Genomic DNA, 17,057 nt, shown 5'->3' on the forward strand with positions numbered 1-17,057 from the left:
TATTATGTTAGTCACCATACAGTACATCCCTAGTTTTTGATGTAAAGTTCCATGACTCATTACTTGCGTATAACACCCAGTGCACCATGCAATACGTGCCCTCCTTACTACCCATCATCAGCCTATCCCAGTCCCCCCCCCGCGAAGCCCTCAGTTTGTTTCCCAGAGTCCATAGTCTCTCGTGGTTCATTCCCCCTTCTGTTTACCCCCCCCCTTTCTTCTTCCCTTCCTTCTCCTACCGATCTTCCTACTTCTTATGTTCCATAAATGAGTGAAACCATATGATAATTTACTTTCTCTGCTTGACTTATTTCACTTAGCAGTATCTCCTCCAGTCCTGTCCATGTTGCAGCAAATGTTGAGAAATCATTCTTTTTGATGGCTGAGTAATATTCTATTGTATATATGGACCACATCTTCTTAATCCAGTCATCTGTTGAAGGGCATCTAGGCTCCTTCCATGATTTAGCTATTGTGGACAATGCTGCTATGAACATTGTCCACACTTTGGATACATGAATAGTGCTACAGTGAACATAAGAGTGCTTATCTCTCAAGATTCTATTTTCAATTCTTAAAATTAATAAAATCCCTTATTTAATTATTAATTAATTTATTAATTAAAATTAATTAATCCCTTATCAGAGACACAGATAAATAAGATTGCATCAAATTAAAAAGCTTCTGCAAAGGAAACAATCAACAGAGTAAAAAGGCAATGTATAGAACGGGAGAAAGTATTTGCAGACCACATATCTGATAAGAGGTTAATATCCAAAATATATATAAAGAACTCATAGTACTCTGGGAAAAGACAACTTTATTAAAAAATGGGCAAAGGACTTGAACAGGTATTTATCCAATGAAGATATGCATATAAGATTTTAACTTAATTGGGTAAATACCCGGGAGTGTGATTGGTGGATTGTATTGTAAGGCTATGTTTAATTTATAAGAAATTGACAATCTTATCAGGTTTTTGGATTTCAACGATTCTAATACGTATGTAGAAGTATGTCCTTGTTGCTTTAATTTACAGTTGCCTAATAGAATATTACATTTACCATCTTTACATGGTAAATAACATGTGGTTATTTGCTATCTGTATATATTCTTTGGGTAAGATATTTATTCAGATCTTTTGCCCATTTTTAAATTGGGTTATTTTCTTATTTCTGAGTTTTAAGAGTTCTTAGTATATTTTGCATACCAGACCTTTATCAGATACGAGTTTTGCAAAGATTTTCTCACAGTCTCTTCTTTGTCTTTTAATTTTCTTAATTGTGTTTTTTTGCAGAACTGAGGTCTTTAATTTTAAGAATGTCCAATTTATTAATTTTTTTTCATGGGTCATCTTCTGATTTTATATCTAAAAACTCATTATCAAATAAGGTCATCTAGGTTTTTTCCTTATGTTATCTCTTAGAAGTTTCATAGTCTACATTTTAAATTTAGGTCTAATATCCATTTTGAGTTACTTTTTTTGGAAAGGAGTAAGGTCTAGGTCTGGGTTCATCTTTTGTGGATGGAAGTCCAAGTCTTCCAGCCCATTTTTTGAAAAGACTGTCATTTCTCCATTGAATTACCTTTGTTCCTTTGTCAAAAGTTTATTTGCTTGTAATTGTGTGGATTTGCTTCTGGGCTTTCTGTTTTATTGCATTGTTTAATTTGTCTATTATTTTTCTAATACTATGCTGTCTTGATTACTGCAGCTCTTTGGTAAGTCTTAAAGTCAGCTAGTGTTCAGCTCTTTAGAGTTTTCTTTTTGTCTTTGATTGCGAGCCGTTTTTACCATGATATCCCTAAGTGTGGTCAGGTTTTTGTTTGTTTTAATTTATCTCTTGTTGGGGATTTGTAATATTTTATGAATCCGTGATTTCTTCTATAAATGTTGAGAACGTCTCAGATATACTCTCTTTAAATATAGCTTTTATTTCATCCCTTCATCCCTTTCTGAGATATACAGTATAATGTATTAGACCTTTACACTATGTGTTCTGTATTTAGTATGTTCTTTCATATGTTTTTCATCTCTTTATCATTTTATACTTTTTTCTAAATGTTTTCTTCTGACCTAACTTCCAATTTTTCACTTCTTTGGTTGTGTTTAACTTGCTTTTAAATCCATCTTTGACTTCTTAATAGTGATTATTGTAATATTTAGTTAAACGTTCCACTTTCTGTTATTCACTTTCTATTCCAATACTCTCCTGGAATTTTCAATATTATCTGTTATTTCCTTGCACATATCAAAAGGAAAGTCTATGTCTGATGATGCCAAACGTGTTTTTGAATAGTTTGCAAGCAAAGAGTGGTTTTTACATTTTTTTAAAGTATCGTTTAAAAAAATAGAAGAAGAATATACAACAGAAACTGTATGTGGCACACAGAGCATAACACATTTACTATCTGACTTTTTACATAAAATATCTACTGACCCATGAAGTAGATTCTTTATGGATCTGTTTCTAGTGATAATGTCTTATCTCCTGTATCTGGTTAGTTTTGATGTGGTGTTGGATATTGTACATGAACAATTACAGAGTTAATTTGGGACTACGTTGATATTAACTTCTTCCAGATAAGATTTGCTTCTGGTAGGCAAGTAAAGGCACTAACAATCTTGAATCACCCACATGCAATGAGAGAATGAGCTAATTCAAAGGTGGGCTTTAGTCTGTCTGAGGACTGCTTAATTTCTGGTTCTCTCATATTACAACCCAAACCAAAGCTTGGGGACTTAGCAGAGATCACATTCTTGGTGTGCCCTGAGTACAGAGTCTATCGAAATCTCCCAACTGCCTCTATTAGAATCTCCTTCTGTTGGAATTGGCAGATGCTTCTGGGATAAAAGCAACTTAAAATGTCACGTTCATCACTGTAGATTTTCATCTCTTCTCTGTTTTTAACTTCCTAATTCTTTTTTGCTTTGTTAGTAATCTGTGGCTTTCATATAGGTTTTGAAATATTTTTTCTATTTATTCTAGTTCTTAATGATAAGGTTGGTTCAAATTATTCTGACGGTCATTATTGGAAATAAATTTTACTCTTATATTTACTTTTCTTATGAATAGTGAGGTGTTTGTTTTTGACTTTTTTCATGTTTGCTTTTTTAATATTTTCATTTCAGATAGCTTCATTATTTCCCATGTATGTTGTGGGGTACATTGAGCCAAACAAATTTCAGAAGATCATTTATATGAACATGGTAACATTTTTAATATTATAAATCAAATATTAAAATAAGATTTCAGGATTTATAAAACAACTGACTCTATTTTATGGGGTACCTTCTTGCAAGTAGTATTTAATAAATATATATAATGTTGATATTATCTAGAAGGAAAGATTACATTATTATATATCTATATAATATTCAGATCTATGATATTCAGATGTTTTATGTTCTGTGAAACATAATTTTTTTTTAATTTTAGTGTTTTATTCATTATTGTCACTACTTTTGAAATTGCTTTTTCTCCCCAAGACCTGAGATTTTTAGCACTTTGCATTAATATGACACTGTAAATTTTATGTTTTTGCATTTTTTAAATCTTGGTTTCCAAACACAAACATATATTTAAGTAAGAAAATAAAGCTTTGATAGTGATGGAAATATTCAAGTAGTCCGACAAAAATAAGATTAGAAAATTAATACTTACAACTAAGTCTTTCTTATTGTATCACTCCATTATTGAATCAATAGAAGCAATAGTCTTTTTTTTCTGCTTTGTTTATATCAAGTACCAGAGAAATAAAATTAAATTTTGCTGTATATAATTTATGGTGTTGAAAAACTTAGACCCTATCTGAGTATTGAAATTCTATTATCATTTGGCCAGGATTTATCTATTTATTAATCTTATTTATGCATATGAGGTTTGTATTAGAAATTACTATGTATGTAGACAAAGTATGCATTATGCTATACATCTAATAACAATGAAACAGATGTTTCCTTTCTTCAATTTGCAGGCTTCAGTTCTCCTTTGTTTTGTGTTGATGTTTGGAAATCCAATGTATTTGTCTTCTTATTATTCTTCATCTTTGTTAATGACATTGGTAAGTGTTTGCTAAGCATATGAAGATTTTTTTTTTTTACCTGTCAAATAGTAGGTTTATGCATGTAATATAAGTTTAGGAGAATAAATAGTGCCCTTCACTGATTATTTCCCACGTGAAAAACTTTTTCCCAAATAGTGCTTTTTTCTCTCTCTCATTCTTGAAAACTGAATACAATACAAAGTTTATCTCTTTAATGTCCAGGTAAATATTTTAAAAAACCATCACAAGGTAATAAGCTTTACTTCAAAACTATGCCATAATTTATAATTAAAATTAGTTATTTCCTTCTATATCACTTCAGTACACTAGATAGTTATTGCAATGACATTACCATTTCCCAAAACATTTTTGGAACTCCTCTGAAATGTTTTCATATATTGTGGCACATTCTTTTGGATATCTTCACTAGTGGCAAATCTTCATCTTTCAAAGGTGGATTTAATTTTTGGAAATGACCAAAGTCTTGTGAACAAAGTGGGTGGTTAGATATTGGGTTATCTAGATCTTGATCAAAATACGGTGTGATAGGGGCGCCTGGGTGGCACAGTCGTTAGGCGTCTGCCTTCGGCTCGGGGCGTGATCCCGGCATTCTGGGATCGAGCCACACATCAGGCTCCTCAGCTGGGAGCCTGCTTCTTCCTCTCCCACTCCCCTGCTTGTGTTCCCTCTCTTGCTGGCTGTCTCTCTCTCTTCAAATAAATAAAAATAAAATCTTAAAAAAAAAATACGGTGTGACAATAATTAGACTGATTTTCTTGACCATAACTAAATTATCTCTGAAGGCAGTTTGGAAAGAGGGGTTTCAAACTGTTTCGAGCAATGGCAACATGATTAGAATAATGTATAGTCTCCTCATGTGACTTACTTTCATGGGATAACACTCATTTGGACATGTATTTAGAATGGTGGTTCAATAAAATTGTTTTGTTACTTTATAGTCACATTTCTGATATTCATGAGCCAGAACGTGGAGTGTTTTCCTGCACTGGAATGTTTCTGCGATATTCTCTTTCCATGATGTAAGAAATTATATGAACCACAGTAATACCAAAATATGGCACTTTTTCATGTGTGATGCATTGATTAACTCTTGAAATTATACCTATATTTTAACATTTTGCTCCCCAAGCTTTTTTTCCTTTGGCCTCATAGTAAGTAATCCCTCCTATTTCTTTTTCCCCAAAAACATTTTCAACATTTATCAAACTTTGATAGCATTACAAAGTAGAGGACTTGCAATCATCTACCTTTTTTTATGAAAACATTTTATTTTGAAATATAGCACACATATAGAAAACTGCATAAAACAAATGTTTTATATACTTAGTACTGACTAATACTAATAAGTACTGATAAATGTACTGTTTTTTGACAAACATTCTTAAACTACCATTAAATCAAAATTAGAACTTTTCTAACCATTCTAGAAGCCCTCTATGTGCCCTGCACCAATTATAACTCCCCTGCACTGGGCTAAAGCAGAAATAACTATCTAGACTCTGGTAATTTCTCCTAGCTTTCCTTTATAGTTTCATCACTTAAGTTTCTATTTTTATCTACAGTTTTTTCATGTATCTTCCTGGTGTTATTTCCAAGAAATTTATTTTTTAAGAATTCAGGTCATTGAACATCTGGAGGTTTCTGTGTTCTAGATTTTGCTCTTCGAATCCTCATGGTTTAGCTTTATGTCTTCCTTTGCCTTCTTTATTTATAATACAATTGATCTTTGAATAGTGCAGGGAGGGGGTTTAGGGACATTAAGCTCCCATGCAGTTGAAAATCCACTTATAATTTTTGATTCCCCTAAAACTTAACTACTGATAACATTGACAGAGGCCTTGCTGATAACACAAAAAATTGATTGCCATGTATTTTATATATTATGTGTACTATGTACTGTGTTCTTAAAGTAAGCTCTAGAGGAAAGAGAATGTTATTAAGGAAATCATAAGGAAGAGAAAATACATTTGCAGTACTGTACTTATTGAAAAAAATCCATGTATAAGTTGATCCATGCAGTTCAAGCCCATGTTGTTCAAGGGTCAACTGTATATTAATAATTGGACCTAAAACTTATACAGGTTTGATCCCTTTGGCGAGTCTATAGTATTGTTTTTTCATCAGGAGGCACATAATATCTGGTGCCTCTCTTTATATGGTGGCAGCCATCAGTGCTTAGTGCCAGATCCATTAACTCAATAGGGATAACAAAATGGTGATGTATCAATCCTTCACTTACAATTCATATAGGAAAATAAAGTACATGCCTAAATAAAGAAGTTGGGAGGAGGTAGAAAAATATTTGAAGAAATAATGACCAAAAATTTTCCAAATTTGATGAAAATTATTAACTGAGCAATGAGGAATTGTATTGAATCCCAGTACAAGAAACTGAGAGAAAGCTATAATAAGGCACGTGATGATCAAATTGCTCAAAATTTTTGATAAAGAGAAAATCCTAAGAACAGCCAGAGAAATAAGACATATTAAATATAGAACCAGAGGGTAAGGATGTCAGTAGATTTTTCATAAGAAAAAATGCAAGCAATAAGACAGTTAAGCAATATCTTTATAAAATACTTAAAAAATATGGTGAATCTACAATTCTATACCCAGCAAACATATCTTTCAAAAATTAAGGCAAAATAAAGATTTTTATGATGAGCAGATTTTCATTAAAATAAATGTTAAAGGAGGTCCTTCAGATGAAAGGAATAAAATATTAGATGTCAGTCTGGTTCTACACAAATGAAGGGCACTGAAAATGATAGCTAAAGGTAAACATGTAAGGTTTTCCTGACATTTTTAACAACATGGATGGACTTTGAGGGCATCATGCTATGTGAAATAAGAGAGAAAGACGAATACTATCTTTCCATTTGTGTCTTTAGTTTCTTTCAGCTGTATTTTGTAGTTCAATGTATTAAGTCTTTCACCTCTTTAGCTAAGTTTATTCTTAAAACTTTATTGTTTTTGAGGCTATTGTAAATGGGAGCATTTTCTTAATTTCCTTTTCAGAGTGTTGATTGTTAGTGTGTAGAAATACAACAAATTTTTGTATGTTGATTTTGTATCCTGCTACCTTACAGAATTTTTTAAATTAATTCTAACTGTGTATGTGTGTGATCTCTAGTGTTTTCTACATAGAAGATCACATCATCTGCAAACAAAGATAGCTTTACATCTTCCTTTACAATTTTTATGCCTTTTATTTCTTTTTCTTGCTTAATCGCTATAGCTAGGACTTCCAGTACTATATTGAATAGAAATCATGAAAGTTGGCATCCTTGCCTTGTTCTTCATCTGTAAAAGCTTACAGTTTTTCACCATTTAGTACGATGTTAGCTGTGGGATTTTCAAATATGACCCTTATTATGTTAAGGTAATTTCCCTCTATTCCTAATTTGTTGAGAGTTTTTATCATGATAGGATGTTGAATTTTGTCAAATGCTTTCCTGCATCTATTGAGATGATCTTGTGATTTTTAATCCCTCATTCTGTTAATGTAGCATGTTATATTAATTGATTTGCATATGTTGAACCATCCTAGTTGCAAGATAAATCTCAATAATGGTGTATGATCCTTTTAATGTGTGCTGTTAAATCTGGTTCGCTTGTGTTTTGTTAAGAATTTTTGTATTTATGTTCATCAGGGATATTAGTCTGTAGGTTAGTTTTCTTGTAGTGTCCTTGTCTGGCTTTGGTATCAGGGAAATGCTGGCCTCTTGAAATATGTTTGGAAATGTTCTCTCCTCCTAAGTTTTTTGTAACAGTCTGAGAAGGGTCAACATTAATTTTTCTTTAAATATCTGGTAGAGTTCACCAGCAAAGCCATCTGGTCCTTGTCTTCTCTTTGTTGGGAGTTTTTTGATTATTTGTTCAATCTCCTTACTAGTTATAGGTATGCTCAGAGTTTCTGTTTCTTTATGATTCTGTCTTGGTAGATTGTATGCTTCTAGGAATGTGTCTGTTTCTTCTGTATAACCCAATTTGTTAGCATCTAGTTGTTCATAGTAGTCTCTTATAATCTATTTTGTTTGGGTTTAGTTGTTTCAGATAGGAGGGTATGTATGGTTCCTGTTGTATCAACTTGACCAGAAGCAGAAGTTCCATCCTGATTGATTTTAATAATTTATTTTTGGGGTGAAATACCGTGTTTCTAAGAATAAGAAATATACAAATATACAAAAAGTTATATTCCCATTTCTTCTTACATCATTCTCCACCTTTCTTTTCACCTTGGTCCTACCTTTCTTGTAAGATATCTCATTGGTTTTCTGGTTTGCCCATTTAGTTGTGTTTTTTTCTTTTTTTGCACTAATAAATATTACATATTTTTAAAATTATATCTCCTCTTATTTACATGAGAGATAGCATACTATAGATTTCTGCACTTTGGCTTATCATCCTATTGTAGATATCATGTAACAACCTATCCTGGCTATTATTCCATATAATTTTATAGAGTTCTTCTTCATTCTTTTTATAGTTTCATAGTACAGCACTGTGCATGTTCCATAGATAATTCAACTACTGTCCAATGTCTGGGCATCAATGTTGTTTCTATATTTTGTTATTACAGTTGCTGTGTATAATCTGGTACATTTATATTTTCCTGTTGTTGGAAGTTCAGGAGTCCTGGTTCACTTTGAGCTAACCGGATGATGCAAAATTCCACTCAAAATCTAAGTAATACACAGGCCTAAGATTTCAGTTTCTCATAGGAAGGTTTTGTTTTTGTTTTTGTTTTTGTTTTACCCCAAACTTGAAAAAAACAAATACCTTATCGCCTGGTAGCAATGGTAGGAGGAGTATTCCTAGTCATTGTGTGTCTGTCAGTTTGGGCTGCTATGGTAAAAATACTGTAGACTGGATAGCTTACACAGAAATTTATTTTTCACAGTTCTAGAGGCTGGGAAATCCATGATCAGGGTGCCAGCCAATTTGGTTCTTGGTGAGGGCTCTTTTCTTGATTTGCAGACAAGTGCCTTCACTATATCTTTATGAAGTGGAGAGAGAGACATCTCTCCCATGTCTCTTCGTACAGTAGCACTAGTCCCCTTCATGAGGCTCCGCCCTCATGGCCTAATTACCTCCCAAAGGTTTCACGTTCCCATGTGTCACATTGAGGATTAGAGTTTCAACACGTGTTTGGTAGGGGACATAAACATTTAGTTGATAGCACTAAAGGGTAAAGGGTATGGTTTTGGAGGACCCCAGCTTTATGCATGTCTTAAGTCCACTTTCTTACCTTCCATAGTCCCAAGCCCTTTTCTACTTTTGATGCAAGCCCATAGTTAAAACTTTATTCTGCAGTCCTCCTTTAAGACTGCCCTAGATTTTCTCCTAATTGTTTCCGTTTTTTAAAGTCATCTGCCTTTCTCTGACACCTGGAAAATTCATTTTTTTCTTATAAGTTCACTTAGACATATTTTAAACATTTAAAAATATTTAGTAATTCAGAGAGGAAAGGTTTTCATGTTAATTTAGACCGCTGATTTTGCTGGGTGACTTACATATATACCCTTGCATGCACACACCTCCCACATACCATCTACACCCTCAGAGGAGTGGCCTGCACAAGACATCCCAAGTAACTCAGTGAGGGATTAACTTGATTGTAAAAGCAACTTTTTGGCACACAAAGCATTTAGCTGTCACTACAAGGAAATTTTTCAGGTCCAAATTTTGAAAAATCAACAGTTAAGAAGGAAAATGGGTGGCGATAGCCAAGGTGGAAGCAGGTGACTGTGTAATTTTTGAAATGTATCATTCGTATAAAGTGTCAATTTTATTTAATTGTTTCATTTTATATCATGTGCATTTTAGGTGATAATTCTAAAGAGAAATAAAATTCAAAGATTGGGAGTGTCTGAACTCAACTTTTGGGTAAGGTTCAACATTTTTAACCATTTCTTCAAACTCTTTATTTCTATAAACTGAATACAGACAATATACTTTAAAAATTGAATGATTTATGGTCAATAAATCTTATCAATACCTACTCACATAGGGCGAGAAATAGCCCTTAGTAACATCTACAAGTCATTATCAAGAAATGAGTTTAGTTATTTCAATGCTACGTTCATGCCTCTCTTTACTTTTCATCTTGGGGTACCGTTACTGCCTTGCTTTCTAAATTTCTATTTGTCTTGAGTTTCTCTCTTTAGATTTAATAACTTTCTCTTCAAAATAACTGAGTCTGTAGTCCTGACCCCACTTTCCCTTTTTGTTTTTCTACATCTGTCATCTGTCTGTTCTTCTGCTTCCCAATTTAGACTATTATTTTTGTTCCTCTACCATTTTCCCTACAGTCTCCCAGCCCCTTCTTATTTCAACTCAGCCACTACCTAATCTGTTTGACTTCTTCCCAAATATGCAAATGGATCGCCCATGTTACCGCTATATTTGTGTGTTTTGTTTCCAAGTAAAATAAGTATATTATTAGGTAGGCACTGCAATTACTAATTCTCATAATATTGGATAGATGACATTCCTTCTTTTTCTCTTGGTCTTTAATGAAGATGTATACCTATTAAAAATAAAACCTGTATTGAAGAACTATGTGATTACATATGATGTATTAATAGGGTAAAACTGGAGAAGTTTGGTAAGATCAGGTAGATTTCTATCCAGAATGCAAAAGAACAAAATGGACAGAGTTGCCAGTTACTCACTGCTGGAGGCTTTCTCCCATCCCTAATGATGAAGATGTAGGAATATTTGTGCACTTGAATTATTAGATGACATGGCCCTTCTAATATGTGATTTTTTTTTTACTTCAGAAAAATTAGCAGTTTTTAAAAGATTAAACCAAGAAATCAATGGGAAATTCAAAGATCTTCATTTAGTAACTGAACTCAAAGTCAAAATTTCCATTACAAACTACTGAAAAATGGCAACAAATAGAACAGTGTCCATGGACATTTAGGGAATTTTGTCAAAGCTGTACTAAGAAGAAAATTTACTGTCTTAAGTATTTATAGTTTAGACTGGAAAGAGTAAAAAAATTAAGCTTTCAACTCCAGAATTTCAAAGAAACGAAATCTAAGGAGAAAAAAGTTGAGATATAATTAATGTTCAGCTTAAATTTATATTTTGAAGTTGATATAATTGATATTGTCAGTCTTTTGCAAAAGGGAGAAACAAATCATGTTACTCATTTAGACAATGCAAAGGATATTTTGGCTTTTTATGCCTTTTTTTTTTTCATAAAAGACAGAAAGGAAAAGCAAAGATGTTTTGTGAACTAACACTTTTTTTTTTTACAAACCCCTCCCCCAAACCTTTTTACTCCCAGTAATTCTTTCATGCCTGTGGAATAAAAATTACATTGTGTATCTTACTCTGTATGGTATTTAGAAACCAAAGATCTGAGTGCTGAGTGTTTTCATTGCTACCACTGTGTCCTTGCTTCTAGACCCATACATATAGATACATATACACGCATACATCTAGATATTTGTATCATTGAAATTCCACAAGGAGAGGTGAAAGAGAGTGGGGCTGAAAAAATGTTGAATAAGCAATGGCTGAAGACTTCCCAAATTTGGTAAAAGACATGTATCTACAGAGTCAAGAAACTGAGTGAATCCCAAGTAGTATAAACCCAACAAAATCCATGCCAGGATATATCATAATTAAATTTTTGAAAACTAAAGACAAAAAAACCTTAAAATCAGGCAGAGAGAAATGATTTGTTACCTATAGGACAAAACTGATTTGGATTATGGTAACCTTCTCATCTGAAACTATGGAGCCTTAAGGAGATGGCATAACGTTTGTCAAATGCTGAAAGAATTGTCAACCACAAATTACATGTCCAGTGAAAGTGTCTTTTAGGAGTGTAGGGGAAATAAAAGACATTCTCAGATGAAAGAAAACTAAGAAAATTCGTTGCTAGCAGAGCAATCCTTAAAGAACAGTTAATGGAAATTCTTGAGGCAGAAGGTAAACGACCAGAAGAAATCTTAGAACATCAGAAAGAAATAAAAAACAAAAAAATGGATACATAAAGGAATAAACAGACTGTTCTTATTTCCTTTCATGTGTTTTCTCTCGGTTTATTTTGTTATACTTTAGCTAGATGTTTGAATCAAATTTTAATTTATTTTTTCTCTCATTTTTATTGATATGGGTTCTTGAGGCCATGGATTTTCTTCTGATCATTGTTTAAATGACTTTCTTCATTTCTAATATGTACTTCTCATCATATTTTAAAAAATTGTTTCTCTTTCACTTAAAACTTAATAGAAACTTTGCTAATTTCCAAGAGGAAGGGCCTTTTGGTTTTCTGACTTTGTTATTAATTTCTAGTTTTATTACCTCATGATGACAGAGGGTTGTTTGTAATATTTTTAGTTTATGGAACTCCTGGATGCTTTCTCTCTGACCTAATAGATGATCATTTTTTTTGTGAGTATTTTATATTTGCTTGAGATGAAGATCTATCCTTTATTAATAGGACATGTTTTGATAAATTTATTGACAAGATTTATTTTTTAATGTTTTGGTCTTTTATAGCTTTATGTATTATTTGCCCACAGACCTATCTTATATTGAAAAAGTATATTTAAGTCTTTAGGTATTAGTGTGTTTCTCTTCTTGTATGTCTAGTAACTTTATAAAGATGGTTGCAGTTCATAGATGTTCATATTTATTATATTTTCTTCATGAATTGTATCTTTTAATGTCAAAATATGTTTTATATCTAATGCTTGTTGATGTGAACCTTAGTGATTGACAGGATTGTAAATATGACTCCTTATTTGCTTTGGTCACCCTTGTCTTTGTCACCTTTTTGAATCTGTTTCAGTACCTCTTCTCTGTACAACACAGGACAGGTCTTGCTTTGTGAGAATTTGAAGATTTTTTATTAATGTCATAAATGTTACGTATATTTTCTATTTACTATTTCTCAGCATATTTCATTACATGATTCTCTTTTACTTTTAACTTTCTGTATTCAAGAAGGTTGTTTCCTCAATTATTGCATGCTTGAAACTGGTTTTCTATAATCTTTATACCTGAATGACAGATGGGCTAGATATAAAGTTCCAGGTTCCCACTTTCTTGAGTGTCTTGAAAATGCTTCCACACAGTTGACATGCTTTTATGTTTCTTTTAACATTTATGATGCAAACCAAATTCTCTTGCCCTTCTAAGTTATGTGACCTTTGTGTCTAGAAGTGTTAAGGGATTTTTCTTCATTTTTAAGTTTTACTAGGCTATAGCTTAAGGTGGTTTACCATACTGGTCAATTTCCTCAGCACATGGTGAGTCCTTTCCAAATGTAAATTCAGGTCCTTTATGTCTAGGAAGTCTTCTTGGATTGTAGTTTTTCTGTTTCAGTTACCCTAATTATAAATATGTTTCCTGTCTTCTGTTTCTACCACTTTCTCTGATTCTTCTACAACCTTCTTTAATCTCATTTTTATTCTTTTGGAGTTTTGTTGTTATTGTTTCTGTCTTCAGTGCTCTTTTTGAATTTTTATTTGAATCTCTCCTCCTTTAGTTAGCTTGAGATTGTCTTCATTTTTCAATGGTTTTCTCCTTTTCTTCTATTTTCTATATTTAATAAGCACTCTCATTTTTTTTCTGGTTTTGTCCTTTTCTTAGTTTAAAAAATATTTTTTAATAAAATTTTTTTTTATATCTCTATGCTTATTTGAGCTTACTTAATTCAACTTTTAATTCTGCATTGTAGGTTTTTTTCTGCTTTGTGAGATTTTTATTCATTAGAGCAGAGATCATCAGCTGAAATGTTTGACTCATTTTTTTTAAACTTCTTATAGAAGCTATGTGTTAGGTATTATAGACATCTTCCATCTAATTATTTTGTGGTTAGAGCAGATGTTTCCTAATCCAGGTGCAACCTCTTTTGCCAATGTAACAAAATGTGGTTTTATCAATTAATAATAACTTCCTTTGTTCATCTTTCAGTGACAGTAGTGATTTTGTTTGCTCCCCAGTTATTTTTCTGGATACTGAATTTTCCCTTCTTGTTTCCTTTTCCACACATTCTCCTAGAGGGCTTCTCTCTTTTTCTTTTCCCTTCCTCTCTTTCCAGAATTAACGCCTTTCTGGGATCAGTATTTTTTACACTGAACCCTTGAAGTCCCTGCTCCATAGCCCATCCTCCAGTCTCCTCACACATAAGGTGGACTTTCTTTTCCTAGAGTTATTTCAGCTCAGTCTGGGGCCCCTCATTTCCCTCTCCCCTCTTGCACATGGTTTTGAGACTCCCCTCATTCTCTACAAAGGCTTAGATCAGGACTTGAGACTTAACTTTGCTGTATGAATTGTTTCTATTTACAGGTAATTTGAAGTTTGTACTGTTACCTGTTTTTTATATTTGTGGTTGCATCGTTCTACCTGTTGGATAAGTGTGGAGAGATTTGGATTTAGGCCACTATAATTTTTCTCCAGGTTATCTAGAAGTCCACATTTGTGCTCTTTCTAATCAAAGTTAACCAAAAAACAAATAAAAAACAAACAGAAACCCCTATGTAAGTTTTAGTTTCTATTTCTCTCTTTAAAATATAGCTTAAATTTTCAAATATTCCTTTCTTGAAGAGGAACTTATATAATTTTATTTCCAAAAGAGCGGTAGAAGAATTTTTTATAATTTAATCCTATTTTTTGAGAAAAAGAGTTTTCAGCTAGGAAATAATATTTGGAAACAAGCATGTAGCTCCTTTCTTCACAGAAATTGAAAAGAAACAACTTAAAAAAATTCCTTTAGAATTTGTCGAACTCTAGTGTTGTTATGTATTTTATTACAGTGTCATCTCTTTCAGTTTTTTGCCTTTAAACAAAATTTTCTAAAGGAATATCCTTTGTTAGACCTCATCGTTAATATTCTTTACATGATTAAGATTTTCCTATACCATTTGTTGATATAATTGAATATTTTAACTGGGTAATTTTTAATTTTTATACTTTTATTTTCTAGCTGATTCAAGGCTGTGCTTGGTTGTGTGGAACAATTATTTTGAAATTTCTGACATCTAAAATCTTAGGTGTTTCAGATCATGTAAGTACCTTCTAGTTAAAGCATAAAAATTCCTGTAAATATGTAGCTAGATGAAAACTTTGAAACCATCTATTTTTACCTATTTATTTTATAGAGATTGAGTGTCTTGCTCAGAGTCCTAGGGGTAGTTATTGGCTGAGTCAGTAATAAAACTGTGCAGTTCAATGATCTTTTCAACGCACTAAGAAAAATCTATGAATGAATGCTGACTTAGCCATCCAGGAAAAATATTAATAATATCTTAAGTAGTTATGTGGTCGTATTTCAGTTAAAATACAAATAGGGGCATTTGGCTGGCTCAGTCTGTAGAGTGTGTGACTCTTGTTGGGGTCATGGGTTCGAACCCCATGTTGGGTGTATAAATTACTTTAAAATCTTAAAAAAATCATCCGTTTAAAATAATAAGGTATTCATTTATTGCGAATGTTAACATATGAGCAGTCTGTACTCAGCTTTGAAATATAAAACTCTCACAATCTCAATGTAGTTTTATACACATATAATTACAGACTAAACTTAAGATGTGATTTGATATTTTTAAAACTTTTCTTGTAATGGAAAAGGAAAATGGGATATGTTAAAAGTTATCTACCTTTTCATCTTCTGGAAAATATATAGACCTGTCCCTCATGTGTGGTGTGTGTTTGTTTTAAAGCCAATGTCTTACAGAATAGCCGTTGTCAAAGCAGAAGTCCCTATTCAGCTCATCAGTTCCGGGGAACAGAAAACAGTGCAGGCATTTATTTTTGATTCTTGACACTTAGTGTTTGGATATGAGTGTACATGAGTGTATCATACAATAATCTACTCTGAAATGTACTTCATCTCATACTATCCAATTAGGACCCCGTCTACTGCTGAAATTTCTTCACCTTTAACAAGAGATTATGACACTTATTCTCTGAAAGTTCAAGTGCTATCACTCTCCAGGAGAATTGAGCTTACATACATGTTGAGGATAAATAAAATTTCAAAATGTAAGGATATATTCACCATTATTGCTAGCTCTGCATGATGATTCATTAGGTTTATTTGTTGCTGCTGTTCTCTGGTATGTCTGACACATTTTCCTTTTTTCTTTCCTTTTTGTTCTTAACTTTTCATTCTGTAGGGGCTGTACATTTTACATTAAACTTTATTGAAGCCTCCGAAGTCATTTATTTATCTGTTAAATTGGTCTGTGGTTTTCTTTTCTGCCTTGCTCCACATTGTCACCCAGCTGATTGCAAATCTTACACACACACACACACACACACACACACACAAACATACACACATGCCCTCGGTACCCTTGAGTGACTTCCTGTATGTGACAGCTGTGAGAAAGACTTGAAATGAAAGTGGTTTATTTATATTATTATCAATCATCCGGACTAGTCCAAATTAGAAAAATAAAGTCTAAATTAACCTTGCCTACTGGTAGATAAGGGGAACCATAAATAAATGAAAACCACAGACAATTGTTACATTTGATATAAAATAATTTTTGTTCCTGTAAAATAATTTGAATTAAGGTTTACATACCAAATTTTTTTTTTTTGGGCCTTCTGAGAATGCAATGGAAAAATAATTGTCTCACTGACAGTAGGTAATAAATAATCAGTAGAAAATAGGAGTTCTACGTTGAGTTTGGTAGGTGGTGTTTATTTCAAAGGCCTTGGAGATCAAGTAACTGAATTATATGTAGTTGTAGTTCTTATGATGAATAGCTCTTATGTTTAATGGCTTGAATGTATGTCTGAAAAATTCAACAAGTACGAAAAGTTGTAATCAGTGTATGAGGCTTTGCGACAATGACAACACATAGAAAATTGATTCATGATTTGCAGTGTGTAGTGAAAGGGTTAACGTGAGATGGTTTCCTTCTTAGTAAATGGTGATTATAAAATCTCATGATTAACTGCATGGTGGTTTCTGCCCAGTGAGCGTCGATCTTAGCTCACTCTTTATATTATCA

At 32.6% G+C, this 17,057-nt stretch overlaps 1 protein-coding gene across 1 annotated transcript in view; it reads left to right on the top strand.

Annotated features, from left to right (window-relative positions):
• The window catches only part of DPY19L2 (dpy-19 like 2), an 83,254-nt gene that overhangs the window by 32,398 nt on the left and 33,799 nt on the right, over positions 1–17,057 (top strand). The window contains exons 10-13 of the mRNA XM_045792876.2: positions 3,131–3,208; positions 3,976–4,062; positions 9,895–9,954; positions 15,020–15,100. Of these exons, the coding sequence (XP_045648832.1) occupies positions 3,131–3,208; positions 3,976–4,062; positions 9,895–9,954; positions 15,020–15,100 (306 nt within the window). The remainder of the gene's footprint in view (positions 1–3,130; positions 3,209–3,975; positions 4,063–9,894; positions 9,955–15,019; positions 15,101–17,057) is intronic.

Source organism: Ursus americanus, chromosome 3 (genome assembly GCF_024610735.1).
Source record: "Ursus americanus isolate L20-20 chromosome 3, mUrsAme1.1.p, whole genome shotgun sequence".
Classification (NCBI taxonomy): Eukaryota; Metazoa; Chordata; class Mammalia; order Carnivora; family Ursidae; genus Ursus; species Ursus americanus.